This window comes from Talaromyces proteolyticus, assembly GCF_021365285.1.
Source record: "Talaromyces proteolyticus strain PMI_201 chromosome Unknown BGW36scaffold_4, whole genome shotgun sequence".
Classification (NCBI taxonomy): domain Eukaryota; kingdom Fungi; phylum Ascomycota; class Eurotiomycetes; order Eurotiales; family Trichocomaceae; genus Talaromyces; species Talaromyces proteolyticus.
In genome coordinates, this window is record NW_025764280.1 from 2346626 (window position 1) to 2370397 (window position 23772).

A 23772-nucleotide genomic window follows, 5' to 3' on the forward strand; every position below is an offset into this window, starting at 1 on the left:
AGACCCCAGAAGTAGATTTATCAAGAAACCATTGCAAACCTGAGAAGAGAGCTGATGCTGAGGCAGCCGTTGCCCGATGGCTGCATGTGTGAAAGTGGGACGATGGCGGTCGGGATGACGCATTGTCAGAAACACGCATCGCGAAGTCATGTGATCTCATATATCCGCATCAGGAAGGCGGGGATTAAACGGACGAATCCACTACGAGAACGCGGGGCTTGGCAGGTGAAGGCACAATTTTTGCTCAATCAGAACTTCACTAGACATCCCCGAGATTTGCTGTGTTGGTTTAGGACTGGGTGTCGGAGCTGTCTTTGGAAATGCAAAGAGCTCCACTATATATTTTGCGTGAATGTCGATATCTTTGGAGGTAAGTAGTCTGCAATTGAGTTGACCGTAGCAGCAGCTAATTTTTTCTTGAGCATTTTGATGGCCGTGTCCCAGTCACTGGCTTGAAAACGTTCCAGTATGGGAATCTATCTCTACTCCTGCAGGGCCAAGGGCCTTTTGCCTCGGTGATTAATACAGAGAGCGGGAAACTGCTCTCCAGAATCAGAGTGTTTAGAAGAAACAACATTTATGGATATATGATTGATGAATCACGACACAATGGAGCCGATAATATAGATATACTGGCCTGGGGCGGCCAGTCTCTACGTATAATCAGTATAAGTAGCCAGGACGGCAACATATCAGTCGCGCACACGACATCCGAATATGCGGCCCCTGATTGGATATATGATATTTGTCCCGCCAATGTTGACGACAAATCCAGTCTTGCCTATCTAGTTACCGGTCACAATTCCCTACTCTGTCTTGATGTGGGAAACACAACTACTTCCAAGTATTCTAAAGCTATACGGCTGCGACGAGTCGCCGCAGGCGTTAGATCAACACTTTACTCAGCCAACCTCGTAGCCCTTTCACCTTCACATATCTTGATAACTGCCGGCACAGTTTTCGGCGAGATCATTGTCTGGTCTTGCTTTCGAGAGACGGAAAATTCTGACTACAGCGGAAGTGCCAAGTCCTCTATCCACCATTTCTTCACCGGCCATGACGGCTCGGTTTTCGGTGTAAATATCTCAGATGAGATGACTCTGACGGCTGGGGGAGGATCCGGCAGGCTTTTAGCGAGCTGCAGTGATGATAGGACGGTTCGTATATGGGACATTTCAGACTGCTGTCACGCGACGTCTACGGATGTGACGGCATACTCTACAGACGGATTCGATCTTCGAAGCACCGGTTATGGAAGCACAGCACCTGTCAGCATTGCGGGTGGTTCTGAATCGGCGGTTGCAAAGGCGTGGGGTCATGTTTCTCGTATATGGGGCGTTTACTTTCTTCCAGTCAAAGAGGGAACTTCTACCGTCATCAACCTGGTCTCGAGAGGGGAGGATGCTACTTGCCAGCTGTGGAGGTTGGATCTGAGCTTGCAACCAGGCAAGGAAATGAGATATGATTTGAAAAACATAATGCAGCTAAACCATCATTCTGGCAAGCACATATGGTCACTAGCACTAGCTAGAGATGAGCACGACGCAATCACGGTATTTAGCGGTGGCGGCGACGGGGGAATCAGGACATTCAGGCTAGACTATTTCGGCCACCTCGCTTCCAAGATAGAACTGCCTGAGCGGTCACCATACAACTCGGGCACGATGGTGAAATTCGCGCATTCCAAAGTCGACAATGGTGATCTACCCCGATCTTCAGCATTTGTTTCCAGGGACAGTTTTATTGTAGCCAATGCTTCTGGTGCAGTGCAGCTAGGGTCTATAGACCTTTCTTCGACATCCGCTAGATTTCAAGAGAGGCCGCATATTACTTGGCAGGGTATAGCCGTGGAGCAGGATCTTCGGTCTGTCTCATTGATGGATTCGCTTCCACATTCCGGGATCGCTGTTATCGGCAGCTCGAGCAAACGACTGTGGGTTTATGATCATCGCACGAAGGCCTTGACTGAACTTGTGACTGTGCAATACAGACCTGTCAGGATTGTAATGCTTGAGGGCACAGTTGATGCTTCGGATGGTAGGATGAGTTTCAGTTTCATTGTATCATATGCAGATACCAGGCAGGTTGGGCTGTTCAGATATGACTTCTCAGAAAGCGGACAGAATCTTCAACGAACAGAGTTATCGCTGCCTACTCATTTTCAGGCAACGGTTGCGGCAATCTTTTGCCATGGAAAATATCTAGCGATTGGAGGGAAATCGGGAGGGATATTGGTATACAGACTAGATGTCGAGGTAGATAGGATTGATCACTTGTTTCACATGGAACGTGTCCATGGCAAGGAGTACGTGGCTTGTCTTGTCCCTATAGATGACCCGGATAATACAAACACGGGTTACATCTTTTCAGGAGGCCAGGACGGCCACTATTCTGTACATCGTCTCCGACACCAGCCCGGTGTTGGTGGGAGCGAGGCTTTCCAGGCCATCCATAGAGCATCCACGCCGTTTTCGCATGTTGAGAATGCATATTTCGATTCAACGACCGGCGACTTTGTTCTCCTTGGCTCTCGAGGTGGGATATTTATAATATGGAATGAGACCACGCAGACAGAACTTATGAAAGTCAATTGCGGCGGCGGCCATCGCGTTTTGCAGTTTATGCCAGGTCTAGGTGAGTCTGGTTCTGGGATAGTGATGGGGATTCTGCAGAGGTTTCTGCATATTGTTGTCACAGACTCTGTTACACCTCGCCCTCTTCGCGCTGGGAGTCATGGCCGTGAGCTTAAGAGCTTGGCTATAGCCAATGTGACGGGTGATGCTACAAGTGTACCGCTCATTGCGAGTGGTGCAGAAGATACCGCGATACGCATCTCTATACCACGCAAGGTTACAGATGACAGCATGTCAGAATCTTTACAGTGCGTAAGGGTCATGACACGCCACGTTGCCGGCATCCAGCATGTCAAATGGTCAGCTAACAGACGGTTTCTGTTTTCGAGTGGCGGCGCAGAAGAGTTCTTTGCCTGGAGGATTCGATATGTGCCGAAGTTTGGAGTGGCGGCATTTATGGAAGCTGCTATCCCGAGGGATAATGCTGAAGTGGAGTTGAGGATTACAAGCTTTGATGTTCTGAATTTGAAGTCGACGGCCGACGGGGACTGCTTTTTGTTGGCGATGGTTTACTCGGATTCTCAGGTCAAGGTATGGTTTGGCTCGAAGTGACTAATTACATGGGAGTGTGCTGATTGTAGGTGTAGATGTTTAAGTATACTAGCTCCCCAACCAAGTGTGCTTTCGACCTAATCGGCAGAGGTATGTATTCGACGAACTGTCTAACCGAGGTTCATTTCGTGGAAGTTGGCTCCACGACATATCTAGTCACGGGGTCGACCGACGGCCATCTTGCATTCTGGCCACTAGGCCTGGATAACGAACAGTGGATTGCAGCAGAGGGTATGCTTTCTATAAAATGGGTGATTCACCATCCCATCCACAGCAGCAGCATCAAAAGCCTCGACATAGCCAAACTATCACCCACCTCTCATCTACTCATTGGCGGTGGAGACGACAACTCCCTTTCTGTCACACTCTTCCGATCAAACGACACTAACAAGTCGGATATCGCGACTGTATCTATCCAGAACGCACATGCATCAGCCATTACAGCCATCAAAGTCTTGACCACCACGTACCACCCTTCCTCTAATCACCCCCCCTCTGCAGCAGCCAGCAGCAAGAGAAATCTCATCACCGTCACCATAGCATCCTCCGGGAACGACCAGCGCGTCAAAATCTGGTCTGTCTCAATCGACAACAACAAGCCCGCTACTCAAGCCGTCACGGTTTCACTGGAAATTAACCGCTACTGCTCTGTCGCAGACATTATCGCAATGGATGTGCTCGAATCTAGCGAGAGAATGTTGGTGATCGGCGGTGTGGGCGTGGAAATGCTGCGGTTATGAAAACATCTTAAGTACATATATAGTGAGAATGTCAACATAGGGCGGAGTAGTAAGAATTTGTTCATCTGAACTCTTGCTTAATTATATATATTATTAGTGAGTTAGAATCCGAAATCTATAATCTACAGGTAATGACCACCAAAGAATATATCACCTTCTCAATTCGCAAGTCTGGCTTGTCCTCCTACTTTAAATACCTCAATTGATGTATCCTAGTGACATATAAAGTAATATTATCTGTCCGCCTTCCATGTATCTTTTCTCTTACCATCCAACAATCCTTCACCAATGATCCAGCTCTCCCTCCTAGCTACAATCCTGGCCCGTTAACTATCTCTTCCAAGCAAGATATGCCAGACCAGCCACATGGGACAGAGCGTGTGGTCGAGTTCATCCGTTTCCATAGGGGGAGAAAGGCATTTGTGTATTTCCAGCAAAAGAAGGAGTTCCTTCTTCTAATTGGTGCTGTGGATTGCTCTCAAAGGGGGAGGAATTCGATGATAACATAGTCATATACGGGGACGTTTGTTGGGATGTCGGATAGCCCATCCATGCATCGTGATGGAGATACGGAAGCACACCAGTCTTCTTTTCGGTGGCAAGCTTTCCAATGTGGTGATAGTGCAACTGATCCATGGAGATCTTCCGTGACTGGAAAGATACGCTTGAAGGCGGAGGACTAAGCAACGTACTCATTGTCATCGCTGGACTGTAAGGAGACATTCTGTTGTATAAGAGAGGCGGTGAAAGGGGGATTTCAGATATCCGATCATAGAGATCATCAAATGAAGACATGGTGCTAAAGGAATGGACATTCCCGTGCGGAAATGAGCGGCTGAATACATTTATAGGAAACGGAGGAGACTCCTGTGCCGGGACTGAAGAGTAGGACGAGCGAGTGTATGGTAAGGTCAGAGGGGCGATGGAATTTGAGGTCGCTTGATAGTCGCCCAGCTGTAGTAAACGAGGAGAACGTAGAATTGGTGTAGGCTCTAGAGGCGACATCGTGACTAGAGGTTCAACTAGCGGAGGAAATAGTACAGAGGAGACTACCGGTAAAAACGGCGACATGTGTGGACGATTTTCAAGTGAGACCATTCCCGCTCCCGACCCTTCTTCGACATAGTCATTTAATCTATGCTTGCGAGAATACTGGGGAAAGTCATTACCAGGGAGTTGTCGTGTCGGGGATTGTATCCGAATGGGGGAGCCAGCACTCAATGGTGGGCTCAAGGTATTTTGAGATTGATGGAGGCCGGTTGTAGGATGGGAGTGTGATTTTGAAGCTGGCAATGACGGTAAGCCGTTTGGGCCAGGCGAACGTGCCGGGTTTGGTGATGCTTGCGACACAGGATCGGCTAGGATTGGGTGGTTTTTAATCCACATACCCAAAGCCTCATCAGAGACGGCCGCGAACCGACCAAGTGTAGAGCGCCAGAGCGTCCAGTCTTCGTAAGAAATGAACAGATTGTACCGTATGTTGCTTAGAAACTCGATTTCCATAGTGTGGATCTCATGTACTGCTATTCCAGATACCTCAGCCCAGGTTTTATTGGTATAGGTGTTGTCATCCAGAACTATAAGGGGTTAACTAAATATCAACCCAGAGAAGGTACTACATACATTTGTTGCCCATTAACAATGCAGTGGTCAGCAGTCGGAACTCACTGCCCCTTTTTCCTATAACCTTTGGGTTCGTCTGCTTCAGGCGATAGATGAAGAGAAGGGCCAGTATAATGACATTATGGCTGATTTGGGTGGTGAAAAGAATCATTTCCACCCATTTCTGGAATCCTATTGTGGGCACTGCCTCGGTAGAGATAGGGACGGCCGTCACCTTTGAATACTCGATGGCTATCAATTTAAATGGATTCTCAAACCAGAAGAGACAGGTAATCTAAGATCCCAGATTAGCGTGCAAATCATGTGTGTGTTCTGGGTGATATCCTCACCTGACTTGCAAATTTAGCAATGCTCGCCTTTGTATTATCAATTGCAACCGGGTTCCGCAGATACAAAGGTATCGATTCCTTGTTGCTCGTGTTCTGGCTCTGTGTCTCTGGCGGAGGAGTGGCGACAGGGGTTTCTCTAATTGACAATGGGATATACCCCTGACTCGTTGTCGCATTCGAGATTCCGATAGACGAAGGGACTTTCTGGGAACTCTGAGAAATGGCTTGGTCGGGAGTTAAAGGGGTTTGTGGTTTTGATGAACTCGAGTAATAAGGCGTATAAACGCGGACAGCCTGGGGAGTTTTGGGAGTAGAAGCTATAGAATCCTAATTGGGCAAATCATTTAATATACTGAGAGCTACAAGCATGCTAACCTTTGTTGTAAGAAGGAAGATTATACCGAGATATTTCCTTCTTAACCTTTGAGACGGAGATCTTCTCGCGGCCAATACACACTTCGCTTTTTTTCCCCTGACGATTTCGTCGTTCAATGCGATCAGCGATAAATTTCCAAGTGGCTTCAGGATTATCCAAGCGTTTTCGAAAACCCCATTTTCTGAATGTCCGTTCGTATTGTGCCTTGCTACGAAATTGTCAGCTAAAAGTTCTAATGATTTCGGATTCCATACCTAGCGTGGAAATTGTGTTTTTCCTTCATTACACCTATCACTTCTTGAATGGTCATTCCGTCCTCCAAGAATAGCTTCTTCAACGTTTCCTTGTGAGTATTCCATCGCTCCACCATGGCCGAAAATCAAAGAGAGAAACTCGCTGAAGTTTAGGGGAATCAAAAGATGCAGTCGGAAGAATACATATGTAAACTCAGATATAGAATGTACAAGCTTATGGGATGAAGAACAACCTTGCAAGCCCATGTATATAAGAAAAAGACATCCGGAAATGTGAAATATATAACAACAGATCAGCCTCGTTGTAGTCTGAAAGTTTCGGCTGGTGATTGGATGTGGCCAAACCCTTCATCCCATTGCTGGTTAGCTCCAACTTTCAAGGCTCAGATGATGATCCAGCGGCAATTGGTCGAAGCCGAAACCCTCATCAGGGGACCACGAAGCACTAGCGCCAGTATGGAATACATGTATCCATCCATAGTAAAATTACTTCCTACTCTTCTGCAAGCGCTTAAACCAACCGAGGTTCGGATTGGTTGCTTCCATAACCATCTCATAAAATTGTCGATTTGGGATCACTTCAGACTGATTGGGTTTTTCCAAACCCATCAGTAATATATCATATAGCTACGAGTGATGTAGAAATAGCTTTAAATATCAGTTTTCCCTCGTTCCATAGGCGTGGTTCTGGATGATAGTTGGATCTTAGTATTCTCATACCTTGTAGCCTCAAATAAAGACTGTTCTCATTGTGATGGCCATTTCAACTGAAGCAATTATCGGGATTATTGCCGTCGTCGTCGCATTGCCACCGTCTCTCCTGGTTTTTTGGAAGGTCATCTCCCGTAGAGGCCGAGAAAGAACAGCAACAGATATCGGTACGTTAATTATCTAGATACTTGGTCTGTTGAGCCGACATCGCATTGCTAACTGGGGCTTCTTATAGAAGAATGTCATCCACGGGATGTAGACTCTATGCGATTGTAGAGATGTCTTCACATCACGTATGCAACTGATTTGGAAATGGACTTTCGCTTGAAGGTTAATTCTTCTTCCCGTTACATACATTACTATCATATTGGTATGATACCTAATGGGTTGTATTTTACAGGAAAATTATAGTCCGTATACGTTTTGCCGAATGTAGCCCTCGTCGGCCGTCTACAGTCACGAAGCCGAATAATTTCGTGAAGCGCTCGCTATTTGCGAATTTTATTCGAGAATAAACTTGCATGCGGTTGGTTGCGATGTCAAAGGAGAAATATGTGTATATCCAAGATAGTTTGGTATTACTGTGTATATGTGGAAGAACGAGGCTTGTCAACGCGGGCAAGTAGTTATTTTTTTAGGCAATAGACGAAGGTTCTAGACTTGCTTAAGTGCATTTACACGTTTTGGCACCAGTTCGGGGCTGGCGGCGTGGGGAGTTAGGGGCTTAGGCCCCTAAAGAACCCTCAACTGTCCGCTAAACCGAGAAATTCGTAACTTGAAGCTGGGTAAGGTCGTAAAACTTGACTAAATAATAAATAGTTCCAGACTTGTTGGAAGGAACCACAGCTTACTACCAATACTATTAAATTTTCTTTCGGGATTTGTGACCTGGTCAAGTCATCAAACAAGTTCTGGCACTTATTCATTGCCTTGGAAGACTATTCGACCCTCCAACGTGACATAAGCAAGGTTTATAGCAAGGCTGTCGAAAGTACTGAACTTTGGAATCATAAATAAACCTGAGCAATGCCCTGTGTTTCCATGTATATTTCGTGTATCATAACAAGCATGACCCCGTTCAGCCTGGTTTATATGAATACGTTTATATGAATATTTTCAATGGCGGTCAGTCATGCCCTTTAAGAGCAAGTACGGCGTCCTTCGAGTTCGTTGATAAGTGAGGTAATAGTGTTGATAGCAATAACATGGACATTAATGACTATATTTAGTCTCTGCACACGTGATCACAGAAAAACTTGAAGGTGTGCGTATATTTCTTGACGTGATGTCTGCTGCTGGAATTGAATGTTTCTGCCTAACTCTGTCGGCCAACCAGCCACCATACCCAGCCACCAGCCCCACCCAGCCTGAGGGCCCAATAAGGCAACACGGAGCGCTCTGTGGAACATTGCATGCTTTTCGTTGCAAGAGTTCTGTGGACTTGATCGTAGAATAGTGTTATCGATATAAAATATCTAAATTCGTACTATTCGAACTATTCTATACTACTATATATCGGCCTCAAATCTCGTCCTCCATAGCTGAGGAATTCAGGCACGCCGATCCATTCCAAGCCAATGACGTCGGTCGCCGTCTCCTGGGCCGAACTTTCTCTACACCAGGTCTTGGCAGGCCTCATATTCAATCTGTGCAACATTGTCCTACACAGCAGTGTCTACTTGGGTATCTCTTCATTTTCCATCTTTGCTTATTTAACCAAGTAGTCCATGGTACAGCCACGCCAGCCACGCGAAAAATAGAAACATACGTGGACTGCGACCCGCTGGCAGACCGCAAGCCCGCTTATCGCGTCTGCTCCCCGCTGAGCCACGCTGGGCAGACCAATCAGCCAGCGCGCTCTAGTGGGGCACAGCAATTTTGGGTGTGGATTGCCAGCCCTGTTGACGTGCCTTCGTTAACGGTCGGCAAGGCCCGTCTCAGTATTTATTCCTGCCTCCGCCGTCTGTCTGACTTGTTCCTACTTTCTACATTCAATCACTCGCTCTCGACTGTGTTGTACTTCACTATTTCATCACTCGTTGTCGTATCTCATCGCTCGCTCGCTCACTTACTTGCTTGATCGATTCATTACTTGCCTGAGATTGACCACCATGGGCAAAGCAGGCCGCATCGCGTGTATCTTCACCCCTTATGTCGTCAGCGTCGCCGCGCTGGTGGCTATCATTTTCGTCGGGTTGGGCAGCACAAAGTCAGGCTCCGGCACTCTCGACAACCTCTACTTCTTCAGGGTATGTCTCTAGATGGTTACATTATGAAGAATTGGCTAATACTGGAATAGGCTGATCTGAGCAATTTAACCTCGTCGGGAGGCTCGTCCCTCGCCGATGCACTTGCCAGCGACCTGGGCGACCTCGCCAACCTCGGCAGCGATTCCTTCGAAGTTGCCCTAGCAAAGTCCAAGGCCGAGGGAAATATTCGCGATTTTTATGATATCGGTTTGTTGGGCTACTGTTCCGGCAACAAGACCAGCAGCGGCAGCTTCGAGGTCGATTACTGCTCGGAACCCAAGGCTGAATTCGCCTTCGACCCCGTCACGGTCTGGAAACTCAACACATCGAGCAGCGATTCCGACAGCATTCTGCCAAGCAACCTCAAGAAAGCCATCGACACCTACAAGACCGTCTCCAAGTGGATGTTTATCGCCTATGCGATCGCATTCGGCGCCACCATCGTCGAGCTTCTTGTCGGCCTCTTTGCGATCTGCAGTCGTCTGGGCAGCTTGTTCACCAGCATATTCGCTGGTATTGCCTTCTTCTTCACCATCGCCTCCTCGATTACTGCGACGGCTTTGTTCGCTGCTCTGACGGGAACGTTCAACTCGGCGCTGAAGCAGTATGGTATGCACGGCTCGATGGGCAAGAACATCTACGTTGCCACCTGGATTGCTACCGCCTTTGCGTTCGGTGGATCACTGTTCTGGCTGCTGAGCTCGTGCTGCTGCTCCGGTCGCTCGCCGTACCACGGTGACCGCCGCCGCGGCCGTGGCATCTCCGCCGAGAAGGCCCCCTACACATACGAGCGTGTCGGCAGTCCGTATGGAGGCGTTCAGCCTACAACCCCGTACATGCACCAGCAAGCCCCGCATGATGTCCCCATGGACACATTCCACCAGAGCAACAACTACCAACAACGCCAAAATGCGTACGAACCATTCCGTCACGTATAATGACTTTTTCTTTTTTCCGTTCATTAGAGCAGGTCTGATGTTTTGATCTGTATTACGATCTCATGATATGCCATGCCTGTGTTTATTATACTACATTATGTACAGGGGATACGGATAAACCTCGATACCCAATGAATCAATTCGGTTTTTACAATTTACCTATTAATCTTAATCGTAAGCTAAGGGGTGGTTATTCATGCGCATTAATAATCATTAATATTGTAGATGGGCCTTCTCATTGGCGACGCTGGTGGCTGTTGAAACCTGAGGCTTCCGCAAACGGCGCTAACTATCCGTACACTGTACTAATACGAAGTACAAAGTAACTAGTGTAGTACGGAGTAGAACTTACTATGGATTGTTTAAACAAAGAATGCAAGGATACCCGGCAAAGCTTCATTCTAGCAAACAGTAAACAACACGATCAATTAAGTTCAAGCTCGTGACCCCTACTGTATTTGCGGTGCGGACAGGCGACGGCCTATGAATAGTGAAAACTCAGCTGGAATCGGCCTTGGGCTCAGCCTCCTCGTGTTGGTTTGCTTGGCCCGCCCCACTTTCTATTTTCGCCGTGCTACATTGCACCTGCCAAGGCACTGCTAACTGCTAAGGTAACTAGCGGGATGCCATGCTCTGCCGCTAAGGGCTATACTCGGATTGTGGCGATGGGAAGGCGCCTGGTCGTCCAACACTGCTCCGTCGTATGTGCTGTGAATAATAATCCACCAGCAGCAGAGAGCATAGGTGCGATGGAACGAGCCAGTCATCGCACGCTACAGTCGAGCAGCACTGCAGCCTACCATGGCTCCACCGCGCCGTTCTCGTCCAGCGAAAAACGGGGCCGCGTGGTCGTCTCGTCATGCTACGCCCAATAGTCGCATCGCCGCTCCGCCGCAGACTCCGAGCCAAGATCTCCTCGTTCCTAGCCCGTATTTTTTCGCGAGTCAAGACTCTCCTTTTCCTTCAGCCTCCCCCAACCCAAACCCTCCCAGTCGAACAGAGCCGGTGAGCCGCAGAAAAAAACTGGGGATCGCTCGCAAGCGCTGCTCGCCGTCGCCGTCGTCATTCGCTATATACGACTATATAAGCCGCCCCCAGCCGCAAATCTTCGTCTTGTCTGTCTCCCCAGCTCCTTTTCGGTCACTCCACCACCTACACACCTCCCTTCCCCTACCGCTTATTGAGTCCTCACCATGGCTATCTTCTCGTCCCTTGGAGGTTTGGGTCTCGCCCTATTGGGTCTGACTGCTACAACCGCTCTCGCCGAGCCTAAAGTCCTCCATATGCCGTACAGCCGCAGTGCGAACCCCAGGAATCTCGCCAAACGCGCCTCCGACACTGCGCAGGTCACCGTGACAAACGATCTGAGCTACGGCTTGTACTATGTCAACGCGTCGGTTGGTACACCCGGTCAGCAGGTCAGTCTGGTGCTGGACACTGGTAGCAGTGATGTGTGGTTCTTTGGACCCGGCGCTTGCGAGTCGTCGACCCAGTCACAGGGCGATTGTTTTGGAGGAGATTGTAAGTTTTATTTTCTTTCAGTTTGCTTTATTTTTATTTTCATTTTCATTGTTATTTTTAATTTTTCAATTTTATTGTTCTGTCGATGCTGCATTTAAACTTCCGAGCCATGTGCTCCATGTGCTCCCGCATACCGATCCGCATTCCACTGTTCTCGGCACTCGCTAACTTTATGCCTCCAGACGATCCTACCAAATCCTCTACCAGCAAAGTTATCAATAAAGGCGGATTCTCCATTCAATATGGAACTGCGAACTCCGATGTCCAGGGCGACTATGTCCTTGACACTATCACCGTTGGCGGTGCCACTGTCAAGAACACCACCATGGCTGTCGCGTACAAGGTCGCCGAGGTTCCCGCTGGAATCTTGGGTATTGGATTCGATACCAACGAGGCCATCGTAGCCGAGGGAGGCCACAAATATCAGAGCTTCGTCGATAATTTGGTCACCGATGGTGTGATCAGCACCAAGGCCTACAGCCTGTGGCTTAATGACTTGTGTATGTCGTGGTTCTTTTCTCTGTTCTCATGAGACCGATTGCTAACCATTGTAGTCTCGAGCTCGGGAAGCTGCCTCTTCGGCGGCTACGACACCAAAAAATTCACTGGTCAGCTCTTGACCGTCCCTATCCAGGCTGATGCCCAGAGCGGCGATCTGACCAGCATGACCGTCGCTTGGACTTCTCTCCAAGTCACTACCGGCAATGGAGTGAAGACAATTACCTCCGACAACTTTGCTAGCGCCGCATTGCTCGACTCTGGTACAACTTTGACCATTATCCCGGAGGATTTGTACTACGATCTGTACGAATTCTTCGAGGCTGCTCCGGCTCCAAATCAACCAGACGTCATCCTTGTCGAATGCGATCTGCTCAACAACGCCGACGGCACGCTGAACTTCCAATTCGGCGGCTCCAAGGGCCCTGTTGTCAAAGTACCTTACTCCGAGTTCGCCCTGCCGGCCACTTCCACTGACGGGACGTGGATTAAATTTGACAATGGTAAATTGGCCTGCACGCTTGGCCTACAGCCCCAGGATCAGTCAACCCCCGTTATCCTCGGCGACACCTTCCTCCGCTCCGCCTACGTGGTCTACGACCTCGACAACAAGGAAATCTCCATCGCTCAAACCATCTTCAACACTACCGATACCAGCGTCGTCGAAATCACCAAGAGCAGCGCCATCGCCAGCCTTGTCACCGGCGTGACTGTTTCCCAAACCGCCTCCGCTGGCTTCGGTGGCATCCCCGGCTTCGGCAGCGGTGGCAGCACCCCCACCGCCACCGCGGGCAGTGGCTCCAGCAGCGTCAGCATCGGCAACATCAAAAGCGTCCCAACCAAGTCCGGCGATGCCTCTGTCGCTGGCACCAGCTCGGGCTCTAACTCAGGCTCCGGCTCTAGTCCCAGCTCTTCATCTTCCTCTTCCTCTGGGAAGGGCAACGCCGCGGGCGCTTCATTCCAAGTCCCCGGCGCGCTTCTCAGTCTGCAGGCCGTTGTTCTGAGCATGTTTATCGGCGGTGCCATGATCGCATTCCACTAATATCCTCCTTCGATCTTTCTGCGCCTATTATGATTATACGCGCGGTTTGATATATAAATTGGTTTTGGGCAGTAGAGTAGGAGACGCAGGCGCTTGGTGTCTTTTTCTTTCCTTTATCTAGCTTTGGTTTTGGCTTCTCATTGTATATACCAATCCGCCTGGTTAGGTCGGGATATTGCATATATATTCAGCGCTATATAGCATATATTTGAATAATGATCGCTATCAACAAATACACGTGTTTCCATCCAGTACGAAATATAACATTTCAACATTTGGGCATTTTAGCTACATAGATGTCAGTGTCACGCACCTGGATCCACTTTAGTTGTCATTGGCTGTGTCGTGGAGCGATACGATAGTTGAACCACACAGAGGTTCCTTGAGGGTAACTAGTAGCGATATACTATATACTAAGGTTGCCGAAAGGTACGAGTAGTTAAGTAGCACAACTAAAGTAAAAGAGTTGCCTCGAAGTGCCATAGAACTTCAAATATGATTGCCTTGCTGACCCTCTCAGTGTAATCAAAGTAACTTATGTAAAGAGCTATGCCAAGATGACTAGATACATAGAAATGAGCGTGGTTATATTGATAAATTCCTTATACAGACTGCAACTCATCCCGTATAGCCCTTTAGAAGGTCTTGCATTACAATTGATCTCCTTTTCTCATACCATGAGCTTATATAATCTCAATAACCGTTTTACCAATACTACGAGAAGCACTTGACATCTGAACACATGCTTCTCGTACGGCCTTTATATCTTCGAATTTCACCGTTCTTCCAACTATGGGTTTTAACTTGCCCTCGTCAACCCAGCCAGCTACCCTTTGAAGATCAGGACTATTTGCGTTCTGAAGGGTACCTTGCCAGTAGATCCCATACCACCATGCATGAAGCCATTTCCATCCCGCTCGAAAGTCTAGAGCCAATTGTACGAGAAGTGGGATGTGAAGATTTGGAATCGCAGCTTTGACACTCTTTGAATCTATCGTCCCATATATGCTTGTAATTGAACCGCTATTTTTCAGGAGCAGTGGATACTAATAATCGCATTTTAGACGACAAACTGGGTAATAAACCGACGAGAGAAATTTTTGGGACTTACGTATTCTTTGCTTACTCCAACGGTGTCAAGCAAGACATCCACCGATCCATGTGGGATCTCTTTCAGAACATCCGATTTTTTGTAGTCGATAACTAATCCGACTTATTAGTATATAAAAATATTCCACCGGACGTGGGTCGAACATACCTTCATCGACAGCGCCTTTGCCAAACAAATCATTCACTTTAGACACGTTATCTGTAGATACAGTTGTGATGACTTTCTTCGCGCCATAGACGCTTTTCGCAATTTGACAGGCGATTGAACCGACACCGCCAACTTTGAAAATTATTCATTATTAAGGAATGTAGCAGCATTTTTAATTTTAATTTTTGGAAATAGAAATACGTACGTCCAGCCGCTATCAGGATAGTCTTCCCGGCGAGTCCATTCGGCACCTTGTCTAGAGCTTGTACGGCTGTCATTGCTACCATAGGCAACGAAGCTGCTTCCACATGGCTCAAGCTTTTCGGTTTATGCGTAAGCAAGGAAGCTGTTGCTAAAGCGTATTCAGACCAAGCTCCTGTATCTGTAGCAAGGAGAGAGCAGAAAACCTCATCGCCAACCGCAACGTTATCCACCGACGAACCGATTTCAACCACAGTTCCTGAGAGATCAAAGCCTAGCTTGAGCGGAAATCTATGTGTAGTCTATTGAGCTTACGAGCTGTGGATACTCGATTTGTTGGGGGGGGTGTTTTTGAAGACTAACGGCGGTGTCATTATGGCCTTGAAGTTGCCTCCAGCAATCTCCATATCAACTGGATTGATACATGCAGCGTGCACTCTGATGAGCACCTGATTTGGAGTCGTAATTTTTGGAACAGGGATATCGGCAATGCCGAATTCTGTAGGTTTGACATACGCATGCACACACAGAGAACGCATCGTTGGTGGAATAACAGATGTCATTGTATTGGCCAATAGCAAATTTTCCACTATACAGTAATATATAAACCCAATACGTCTGCCAAATTGTCAAACTAGAGGCTAGTGAATGTCACGCTTCACCTCTCTTATATAAGTTCGTAATGCAGAGTTACTTGGAGATCGGGCCAACTAACCACGTGACGCGGACAGAATATTGTGCCGTATCACTACCACCCGGGCTATTATTCTCCCGAAGAGGATTCTGATTGAGAAATGATAGAATTGTTCAGCACCGGTTAGCTTTCACTGGCCTTTGAGATATTTCGATGCAAAGTTGAACTGTTGTAGAGAACACATGATGGAAATAAAATGACGGGATTCTAAATAGGTGCAAGATGCAAATAATATAAACACAGAATTGATATAATTGAGGTCTGACAATTTGAGAACTAACTACATGTCAACAGTAACAATTTTATAGGTAAAACCGTCATGATTTTGCTTAATAGATCATCAAGCTGAATTGTATGATGTTGTTGATGTGTTTGATTGCGAAATTCATAGGTGTGAACCTAGAATCTGTTTAATAAGATGCGTGTTTATGTTTGTGTTCCTATTTAATCGCGTTTATTTATGCGGTTGTATTGACTGTGATAGCTCGTGAAGACAGACACTGGAAGAAGTCGATTTTTTATGATAACAGAAGGGCTTGTCTATTAATCGATGAAGCTCTTGAGCATTGACCTACTTGCAGGAAGATCAGGGTTTTTCTGTCGTCTCTTGATTTGCTAGTTCTCTTCTGTACATAGCTTATCTCGAGAAGCAGAAATAGTGCCGTGATCAAAAGAATGCTTTCTTGAAAGAGGTCAGCAGGCTGCGTGATGAGTGTTTAAATACCTATTGGAATTGGAAAAAGACCCAAGCCTGAGACTCCAATTTACCGATCACACCCTTCAAAGCTTGGTGCAGTCTTTAGAGAGTCGTATTGTAGCCATTCTAAATAACGGAATTGCTTGCATCAAGTTTGAACGCAACAAGCAAAGGCCCGGTTGACGCAGTATCCCAATTGAAGCCATAGAAAGATTCTAAATCTAAAAATAACGTAAAACAGATCAAGCATTGTGTCTGATAAGACTGGCAGCAAAATTGCTATGTGCTGCATCTTCGATGGCTATTCATGGTAGAACGAAATCGAAGCAGGGCATAACGCGTAATTTATGCCAAAACCACTGATTGACACCCTCTAATATCTTGTTCATATAACAAATGAGGTGGAATATAGGCCTTTGCCTTATTCTGCTAAAATAGAGTGTCTACAACTTAATATAATAGCACTCACATAGAGCGCCTACACCTAGATAGAAACGTTTCGTCTATCTAAAGCGGCTTTGCCCATTAATTGATACAGAACATCTACGCCTATATAGGACAGGTTCTCCTATATCGAGCGGCTTTGCCTGTATAGCGAAGCCGGTATTCGTTCATAAAATCTTAATACACATAAAATATTACATTTAATAGCGAACGATAATTAGAATAGCAGGTTCTGATTACTGCGTGGCACCTAATCTACAATGTGGAAATAAAAGTTTCAGAGTAAAAACATGAATTGTCCCTAGCATCGGTTTCGTCCGCCACATTAGTGAAACTCCAATTACGAAAGAACTTTTTTTATTAGTTAGAGAACAATTAACTAGGATGGATGAACTACAGGAGTCTGAATGACTGGGTAAAACATCATCCCGCCACAACCACGCAAACTATTGACAAAAGAATCAGTATATAGTCAGGTATTCATGGTTCGTTCGATTCTCCATCGATGGTGACAATTTCTCTCAGAAGGAATGTGAACTAAGAAGTACCTGCGATACTAAGGTCAACCCCATTTTGGTGCATTCGACGGCTACAGGCCTAGAGGCTAGTTTTGATATAAAACTTCCACTATCTCTAGCGCAGATAGTCTTATTACACGAAATTCATAGAGTTCTCCACAAAAGAATGAATAGGGAATGTTTGTTAGTACGTCTCAGAAAATAAACATCTTATACGAAAATTGAGATTTCTTTATAACATTGAAACTAGGGAGGTTGTCGGAAATAATATGAATTAGAATTACCTGAGTCACAAAGGGCGAAATCTCCTTGCTGCAGCCCTAAAAGGTTCGACTGATGGTGAATTCATACCTCGTTTCCAGTCATCTACCGATGGTCCAAATATATATTCAGACCGAAAGCACTCTGTTTCATCCGTCCCCTTCTGACAATCCTGCATCCCTTAAAATAAAGTCACTCCGTACGTGATCAACTACGTCGGTCTCTGTGTCCGCGAGACCCAAGCCACGGTGGATTGGTATACGCGGGTGTTCGGCTTCGAGCTCATCGGCAACAACATCTCGTATATCATTCCCGACCAAATCCCTGACGACACCATCTTTGGCATCTACCAAGACTCCCTGCACAAAGTCAAGATAGCGCACATGGTGACCTGCAACGGGGTCGCATTTGGGCTGTTCGAATTTAGTGATCTCAAGCCCAGCACCACCGCCATCAACTCTGTCACCCGTTCGAGGAGGGATACAACCGCAACGGACTGTTCCATATATCTGCCTGACAGATTCAAACCCCGAAGCGGTCGCGGATCTGGTTGAGGAGGCCAGCGGGCGGAAGATCGACCGGGAAAAGCCGTCAAACTGGCCAACAAGATGGTGGATTGTCTGTATGTGGCGGATCCGTGGGGGAATGTGGTGGAGGGTGTTGAGCGCCAGCTTTGATCGATTGGCCAGTCGACTCAACCGGGGTATTTGGTGGGGTGATTTGGCATCGGATGTCGCGTCGCATGAGTTTCAGGCAAACATGGCCGCGTATGTTTGATATGAGATATGAGATAAGCCACATAGGTGACTCGCTTTTTGATATAACTCCCTACCATACCTAATTGTAATGGTATTTCGGCCCTGCCCATCTACATTGCCCTCCTCACATCTTTTTCCGTTCACATGTTCACCATGGACAGCCACGAGATACTTTCTACGCCCACAATGGACGACGCCCAACGTCGTCTTCAGTCTCATCTCGATGAAATGAGGCTAGAATTTACCCCCGATCGCCACTTTGTTCGCTGGTCGGCCTCGAACCGCCGCCACCCGCGTAACTGGCCTATGGTGCGTAAAGTCTACGACAGTAGCTTGATCATCTGGTTGGATCTCTTCACGTATGTGCGGATCTCATACGAGCAATCGATTCGGAGGCACTGACAGGTAAATGCAGCACCGCAGTGAGCACCGCTGGAGTGAGTTCGGTCTCCTAGAAACGGTGTAGATGAGGTTGACGAGGCGATTGGCTGCAGAGTTCCGCGGCAAACAGCGCACAGCAAGAGTTTGGCACGGAGCCGACCTTGTCTATCTTTATATTTGTGTCGATGTACGTCCTATCCTACGGTTTGGAGGTCTAGTTTCTCCCAAGTATTCACCCACTGTCATAGATATCTTCTGGGGCAGGGTCTCGGCGGCATCATCTTCCCACCTTACTCGGAAGCCTTTGGTCGCAAAAAGCTCTACATCATCAGCACCGGCCTGTACAGCATCTTCTGCGTCCTGGTGGCCGTGGTGCCGTCATTGGGCCGGTGTCGTGATCGGCCGCTTCGTCACGGGCTTCTTGTCGGCCATTCCGACCGTCGTCGTCGCCGGCAGCATCGAGGACATGTTCAATGCCAAAGATCGCATCTGGTTGATCTTCCTCTGGGCGATGGTCTCTAACATGGGTTTGATCACCGGGCCCATCATGAGCACGTACATCACCGCTGCGCTGGGATGGTGAGTTCTGTCTGCAGTTCGGGCCGTAGAGTCCAGAGTCTAATCCGCAGACAGGAGATGGGTATTCTATGTCGCGGCAATCGTTCTGGGGATCACAACCAGCCTTCTTTTCGGCCTGCGTGAATCTCGCCCATCGCTGCTTCTCGTCCGTGAAGTCGCCCGGCTGCGCCAAACCACCGGCATGGACGACCTCCATGCGCTGAATCCTGACCACACGCCTGACCTGCGCACCTTCGTCCGCCTCGCCCTCTTCCGGCCTGTTCACCTCTTCTTCACGGAACCCATTGTCTTCATGGTCTCAGTCATGAGCGCTATCGCCTTCGCGTTGATCTACCTCTTCACCGAAGCCCTACCCCCCGATCTACGAGTCGTTCAACTTCTCCGCCGAATCCGCCTCGCTGCCTTTCCTTGCCATCGGCATTGGCCTGATCGCTGGCATCCTCACCCGTGTGTGCGACAACCGCATCCTACAAAACCACCGACGAGACGGCCACCCCCTCACACCGGAACACAAATTGCTTGGTTTCACCATCGGAGCGCCTATCCTCGCCGGCGCCCTGTGGTGGTTCGCCTGGACGATCCCCCCGCACGTCCAGCATCTGCACTGGCTGGTCTCGACCGTCGCGCTGGTCTTCATCGGGTACGCGCTTAATGAATTTGACACTGTGCTCGCCGGGTACCTCGCTGACAGCTATCTGAGCTACGCGGCGAGTGGGTTTGCGGCGCTGGCGCTGCTCCGCTCGTGCATATCCGCGGCATTCCCGCTGTTTGCATCGCAAATGTTCAGGGGACTGAGTGCCAACGTCGCGGTCTCGGTCCTGGCAGCCTTGGCGACCTTGTTTTGCGTTGTTCCGCGACTGTTTACGCAGTATGGAGAGCGGATCCGGGCCAGAAGTAAATTTGCCAAGCATAGTTTGCAGGTGTATCATGATAATGGGGTGGATAAGAACGGTTATTAAGTGGGAGAGGTAGAGAGTGCAACATGCCTGGTGATTAAGTGCATTTTGGGTTGGCTCTACAGGCTGCTACTAGATGTTGAAGAAGGTCAGTGGTATTACTAGATGTTGTGAATCTCCCACTGGCAGTTTAATCTATGCCATGACTTAGCGATTTTTTCCCTTAAGAAAATGAATGAATCAATGAATCAATGAAAGTTGCAACACGTTCTTGTAAAACACATAAAATCTGTTGATATACATGCATACAATATAAATTCTGCTAGTCATTTTCACCTCCAACATCACCCCCCCTCGTCAACCGGCCACCTGCAGGATCAAAATGCACTCCACAGTTACTTCCAATACTTCAATCAACCTGACCTTTGGCACCCATTGCAGCTTCTCTTTAGTCAGGGCAATATCTGGCTGGCGTCTGAATGGATCACTAAAACGTTCTTGGTTCCTTCGAAACAGGTGTCCAAAATTCCTAGAGGATTCTCGGGAAATCATTTGGGGCTGGCAGGACAAGCAAGATGATAGATCTCGTCCACCTTCTTGACGTCTGGAGGGAAAGGTTTGGTAACATCATGTCTGCAGGGAAGCCGTAGACAACAAAAAATACGTGATGTGATGGTGCTTTCTTACTGTATGAACATGAACCGTTTGTGATGTTGCAGTTTGGTCATGGATTTGATGGACCCAGTCCATGAGTACATGACAATTACGTGGTGATTTTGTTCAGGGGGGGAAACCAAGGGGGATCCCAGAAATCCAGTCCCTTTCATGAAGCGTCAGCACGTGTAGGGCTGGTGCTTAGAAAGCGTTTAATATTCCTTACGCCAGTCACAAGGATGGTTGACATCTGGGGCCTTGATGTTGAAGTTACGTTCAATACAAAGTAAAAAACACAATTGCCGCAATCGGTAATCTTCCCATGCTAGCTTCCGAGCGGGTCTAGACTCAGCCGATTTCACTCGGTATTCTAAATGGAAATAGCCGCAACGTCATCTCTTTGCAGAAAATAAATTAATAACCAAATGCTCCTCCCGCACTTTCTTCATCGACTTTTCATTACGGCTATTCCTAACTCTGATAACCGTCTAAAGACTGACATCAGGTGGCCTTCGCTGAATCACAAGTCCCGTAATCCAACAGGCTGTTCTTGAGACAAAAATGAAACCAGCACTCAAAGGATGGCATCCAGGCGAGGTAGATCTGCAGCGGAAACTCGGTTTCTCTGATGCTATGCGGGATAAATGGGCTAGTGTTAAAGATGCCATGAGTGAACAGCACCGTATCTTCCATACGTCGAACCTGCACTTTATCCCCATCACTACGCTAGACGACCGTGGGCGACCATGGGGCTCACTACTTGCTGGAAACAATGGGTCTATTGGCTTTGCTCAGAGTCCTAATGACACTACACTCAGTCTAGATGCTACTGTATGGAATGGCGATCCGCTATTGACAACGGTTTCAGCCTTTGCGGACCAGGAACACCGCAAAAATACGGATAAAGAGAGATTCTTGATTGCCGGAATCGGTGTTGAGCATTCTACAAGGAGACGGAATAAGTTTGCTGGTCGGCTTAGAGGTATCAGACAGAAGGATGATACTACTTACAGGCTGGATTTAGAGGTTACCCAGGCGCTGGGGTGAGTTGATACGTATATTTTCTTTGCTATCTCAAAGAAACTCCAGCCCCGGATAAGCCAGCATTATTTTGATCCTTGCTCTAATACTAAGCGCATTGTCAGGAATTGTCCAAAGTACATCAACGTTCGTAATTTGGTACCGCATGCTGATACGCATCCTGTCGTTGTATACCGTAATATGGACATGGCAGCTTGCGACACACTGCCAGAAGAAATCGTCAAGTTTGTCACGGAAGCTGATACAGTATTTCTGTCATCTGTTTACAAATCTACAACCCAAAATAACGGAACAAATCCCTCACATGCAGGAATGAATATTCGAGGCGGACTACCGGGTTTCATTCGAGTCGACCCTTCTGATGCTCGCACAGTCGTAATTCCTGACTACTCGGGGAACCGGTTTATGTCGAGCCTAGGGAATATTGTAACCACGCCTGTGGCAGGGTTAACTATTGTTGATTTCAAGACCGGCGACGTGTTATACTTAACCGGTACAGCGCAAATCTTCTCCGGCCCTGCGGCAATGGAAATCATGGCGAGGCAAGCGTGCCTCACGACCATCAAGATAACAGGCTACACCTTAGTACGCGATGCATTGCCAGTACGACAAGAGCAAGGAACACCAGTGGAGAAAAGCCCATATAGCCCAAAAATAAAATATTTACGTGCTGAACCGGAAGGGCTATCTGGCGCAGCAGGTAATGGGCTTAAAGCACGATTGGTTTATGCGACACAATACGCTAGTGATATCGCAATTTTTCGATTCGATATTATCAACGCATTCGGTGATTGCGCTGGGTTAACCATACGCCCGGGTCAGGCGGTCGTGCTCGACTTCATGGATTGGATGGGCCCGCCGACGTATTCACACATGGCAAACGACGCTCCCAGCTCCATAAATGACGATCGAGTGCGCACTTGGACTGTGTCTAGCGCGTTTCAGGATGGAGATTCTACTTGGATTGAGATGACAATGCGTGAAGTGAAGAAAGGCGCGGTGACTGGCTCCTTGTTTGATATTATACGCGAGAATACCGGAAACAATTGGGGCGAAAGAGTACAATTAAGTGCAAAGAATATAATTGCAGATATTGTAGGGGTCACTGGCGACTTTTATCTGGGAACAAATGAGGTTCGAATGCTTTGGGTAGCTGGGGGAATTGGAGTCACGCCCTTCATGTCTATGCTTACTGCAATCATCCAAAGAGGCTATGGTAGCAAGGCTGATATTGTTCTTGCCCTTGCTACCAGAGAACCCGAAGTTTTCATAAAGCTTATCAAAACATCACTTCCCAGGGCTTTGCCAAAAGTCCGGGTCAGAATTGATGTTTTTACGAACGAGGAAGATGCCCAGACCCATGGACTGGAACAGATGAATGTGGATCTTTTTTTCCACAAGGGTCGTATCTCAATGGATTATTGGCCAACTGTTACGGATGGCCGTGACGTTTTTATTTGTGGTCCAGGAGGGTTTGGCGATGCAGCAGAAGCTGGGATAAGAGCCGCAGGGGTACCAAATCACAAGATATATAGAGAAGGCTTTTACTGAGGGAGGAAATGGGACTTTTAATTTCATTTTCTTTTAAGTCGTATCCTAACAAATCAATGCCTCAAATATTTAATGATCTATGCATTATTCTGTCGTTAGAAATTAGAGTATAAACGACCACAACTATATAATCACGAAGGGCATGGTCTACGCTGAATTTGGAATCAAATGATCATTGGATCCAATCTGTCAGCACGGGTTGATCCTGCAGCCAATTTTCAGTGACCAATCTTCCACCGTCATAGAATTCTACTTCTAATTCACTGCTGCTACCAAATATATCCTTCTAGCTCCAAATGCGTAGACGCCTGCACTTGTTAAGGAAATCATTTCGTTCATGATCCGAGCTTTTCGGCCTCAGATAGTACGTGAT

General features: G+C 47.5%; 9 protein-coding genes across 9 annotated transcripts; 6 read left to right on the plus strand and 3 right to left on the minus strand.

Moving 5' to 3' along the window:
• The first annotated feature begins 81 nt into the window (after positions 1–81).
• BGW36DRAFT_317165 (WD repeat protein) lies at positions 82–4069 on the plus strand. Its single transcript, XM_046212576.1, has 3 exons — positions 82–370; positions 423–3164; positions 3221–4069. Exons 1-3 carry the CDS (start codon positions 353–355, stop codon positions 3923–3925), a joined length of 3465 nt encoding a protein of 1154 aa, XP_046074627.1. The 5' UTR covers positions 82–352; the 3' UTR covers positions 3926–4069.
• A 128-nt stretch (positions 4070–4197) lies between these two features.
• Positions 4198–6796, minus strand: BGW36DRAFT_447798 (uncharacterized protein). Its single transcript, XM_046221737.1, has 5 exons — positions 6508–6796; positions 6253–6461; positions 5878–6194; positions 5549–5822; positions 4198–5502 (listed from the first exon to the last, which is right to left on the minus strand). The coding sequence occupies exons 1-5, from the start codon at positions 6621–6623 to the stop codon at positions 4316–4318; spliced, it is 2103 nt and encodes a 700-aa protein (XP_046074628.1). The 5' UTR covers positions 6624–6796; the 3' UTR covers positions 4198–4315.
• A 1005-nt stretch (positions 6797–7801) lies between these two features.
• Positions 7802–8556, minus strand: BGW36DRAFT_375243 (uncharacterized protein). The gene has a single exon (XM_046215739.1). It carries the CDS (start codon positions 8142–8144, stop codon positions 7962–7964), a length of 183 nt encoding a protein of 60 aa, XP_046074629.1. The 5' UTR covers positions 8145–8556; the 3' UTR covers positions 7802–7961.
• Positions 8557–9329: 773 nt separating this feature from the next.
• On the plus strand, positions 9330–10405 carry BGW36DRAFT_291623 (uncharacterized protein; the record flags this gene model as incomplete). Its single annotated transcript, XM_046210854.1, has 2 exons — positions 9330–9467; positions 9518–10405. The coding sequence occupies 2 exons, from the start codon at positions 9330–9332 to the stop codon at positions 10403–10405; spliced, it is 1026 nt and encodes a 341-aa protein (XP_046074630.1).
• Positions 10406–11831: 1426 nt separating this feature from the next.
• BGW36DRAFT_138285 (aspartic peptidase domain-containing protein) lies at positions 11832–13716 on the plus strand. Its single transcript, XM_046209416.1, has 2 exons — positions 11832–12426; positions 12481–13716. Exons 1-2 carry the CDS (start codon positions 12012–12014, stop codon positions 13464–13466), a joined length of 1401 nt encoding a protein of 466 aa, XP_046074631.1. The 5' UTR covers positions 11832–12011; the 3' UTR covers positions 13467–13716.
• Positions 13717–13948: 232 nt separating this feature from the next.
• On the minus strand, positions 13949–15605 carry BGW36DRAFT_375250 (chaperonin 10-like protein). Its single transcript, XM_046215740.1, has 5 exons — positions 15289–15605; positions 14930–15216; positions 14725–14856; positions 14578–14669; positions 13949–14512 (listed from the first exon to the last, which is right to left on the minus strand). The coding sequence occupies exons 1-5, from the start codon at positions 15486–15488 to the stop codon at positions 14150–14152; spliced, it is 1074 nt and encodes a 357-aa protein (XP_046074632.1). The 5' UTR covers positions 15489–15605; the 3' UTR covers positions 13949–14149.
• Positions 15606–17745: 2140 nt separating this feature from the next.
• BGW36DRAFT_258477 (uncharacterized protein) lies at positions 17746–18115 on the plus strand (the record flags this gene model as incomplete). Its single annotated transcript, XM_046210045.1, is given in 2 exon segments — positions 17746–17965; positions 17982–18115. Coding segments are annotated over 2 exon segments (354 nt in total), but the record flags the coding sequence as incomplete, so codon positions are not given.
• Positions 18116–18483: 368 nt separating this feature from the next.
• BGW36DRAFT_395907 (putative MFS transporter) lies at positions 18484–20216 on the plus strand (the record flags this gene model as incomplete). Its single annotated transcript, XM_046218102.1, has 7 exons — positions 18484–18656; positions 18713–18734; positions 18792–18865; positions 18927–19067; positions 19135–19257; positions 19312–19558; positions 19605–20216. 7 exons carry the CDS (start codon positions 18484–18486, stop codon positions 20214–20216), a joined length of 1392 nt encoding a protein of 463 aa, XP_046074634.1.
• Positions 20217–21221: 1005 nt separating this feature from the next.
• BGW36DRAFT_375255 (putative oxidoreductase) lies at positions 21222–23461 on the plus strand. Its single transcript, XM_046215741.1, has 2 exons — positions 21222–21850; positions 21953–23461. The coding sequence occupies exons 1-2, from the start codon at positions 21369–21371 to the stop codon at positions 23397–23399; spliced, it is 1929 nt and encodes a 642-aa protein (XP_046074635.1). The 5' UTR covers positions 21222–21368; the 3' UTR covers positions 23400–23461.
• The last annotated feature ends 311 nt before the right edge of the window (positions 23462–23772 follow it).

Coding starts and splice junctions, on each gene's coding strand:
- BGW36DRAFT_138285 (XM_046209416.1), top strand. CDS start 12,012: ATGCTGCATTTAAACTTCCGAGCCATGTGCTCCATGTGCTCCCGCATA. Junction 12,427..12,480: donor CCTGTGGCTTAATGACTTGT/GTATGTCGTGGT, acceptor TAACCATTGTAG/TCTCGAGCTCGGGAAGCTGC.
- BGW36DRAFT_447798 (XM_046221737.1), bottom strand. CDS start 6,623: ATGGTGGAGCGATGGAATACTCACAAGGAAACGTTGAAGAAGCTATTC. Junction 5,823..5,877: donor TTGCTAAATTTGCAAGTCAG/GTGAGGATATCA, acceptor CTGGGATCTTAG/ATTACCTGTCTCTTCTGGTT. Junction 5,503..5,548: donor ATTGTTAATGGGCAACAAAT/GTATGTAGTACC, acceptor AACCCCTTATAG/TTCTGGATGACAACACCTAT.
- BGW36DRAFT_317165 (XM_046212576.1), top strand. Junction 3,165..3,220: donor ACTCGGATTCTCAGGTCAAG/GTATGGTTTGGC, acceptor TTGTAGGTGTAG/ATGTTTAAGTATACTAGCTC.
- BGW36DRAFT_375255 (XM_046215741.1), top strand. CDS start 21,369: ATGAAACCAGCACTCAAAGGATGGCATCCAGGCGAGGTAGATCTGCAG. Junction 21,851..21,952: donor GAGGTTACCCAGGCGCTGGG/GTGAGTTGATAC, acceptor GCGCATTGTCAG/GAATTGTCCAAAGTACATCA.
- BGW36DRAFT_375250 (XM_046215740.1), bottom strand. CDS start 15,488: ATGACATCTGTTATTCCACCAACGATGCGTTCTCTGTGTGTGCATGCG. Junction 15,217..15,288: donor AAGGCCATAATGACACCGCC/GTTAGTCTTCAA, acceptor GACTACACATAG/ATTTCCGCTCAAGCTAGGCT. Junction 14,857..14,929: donor TATCCTGATAGCGGCTGGAC/GTACGTATTTCT, acceptor TAATTTTCAAAG/TTGGCGGTGTCGGTTCAATC.
- BGW36DRAFT_375243 (XM_046215739.1), bottom strand. CDS start 8,144: ATGAATAAGTGCCAGAACTTGTTTGATGACTTGACCAGGTCACAAATC.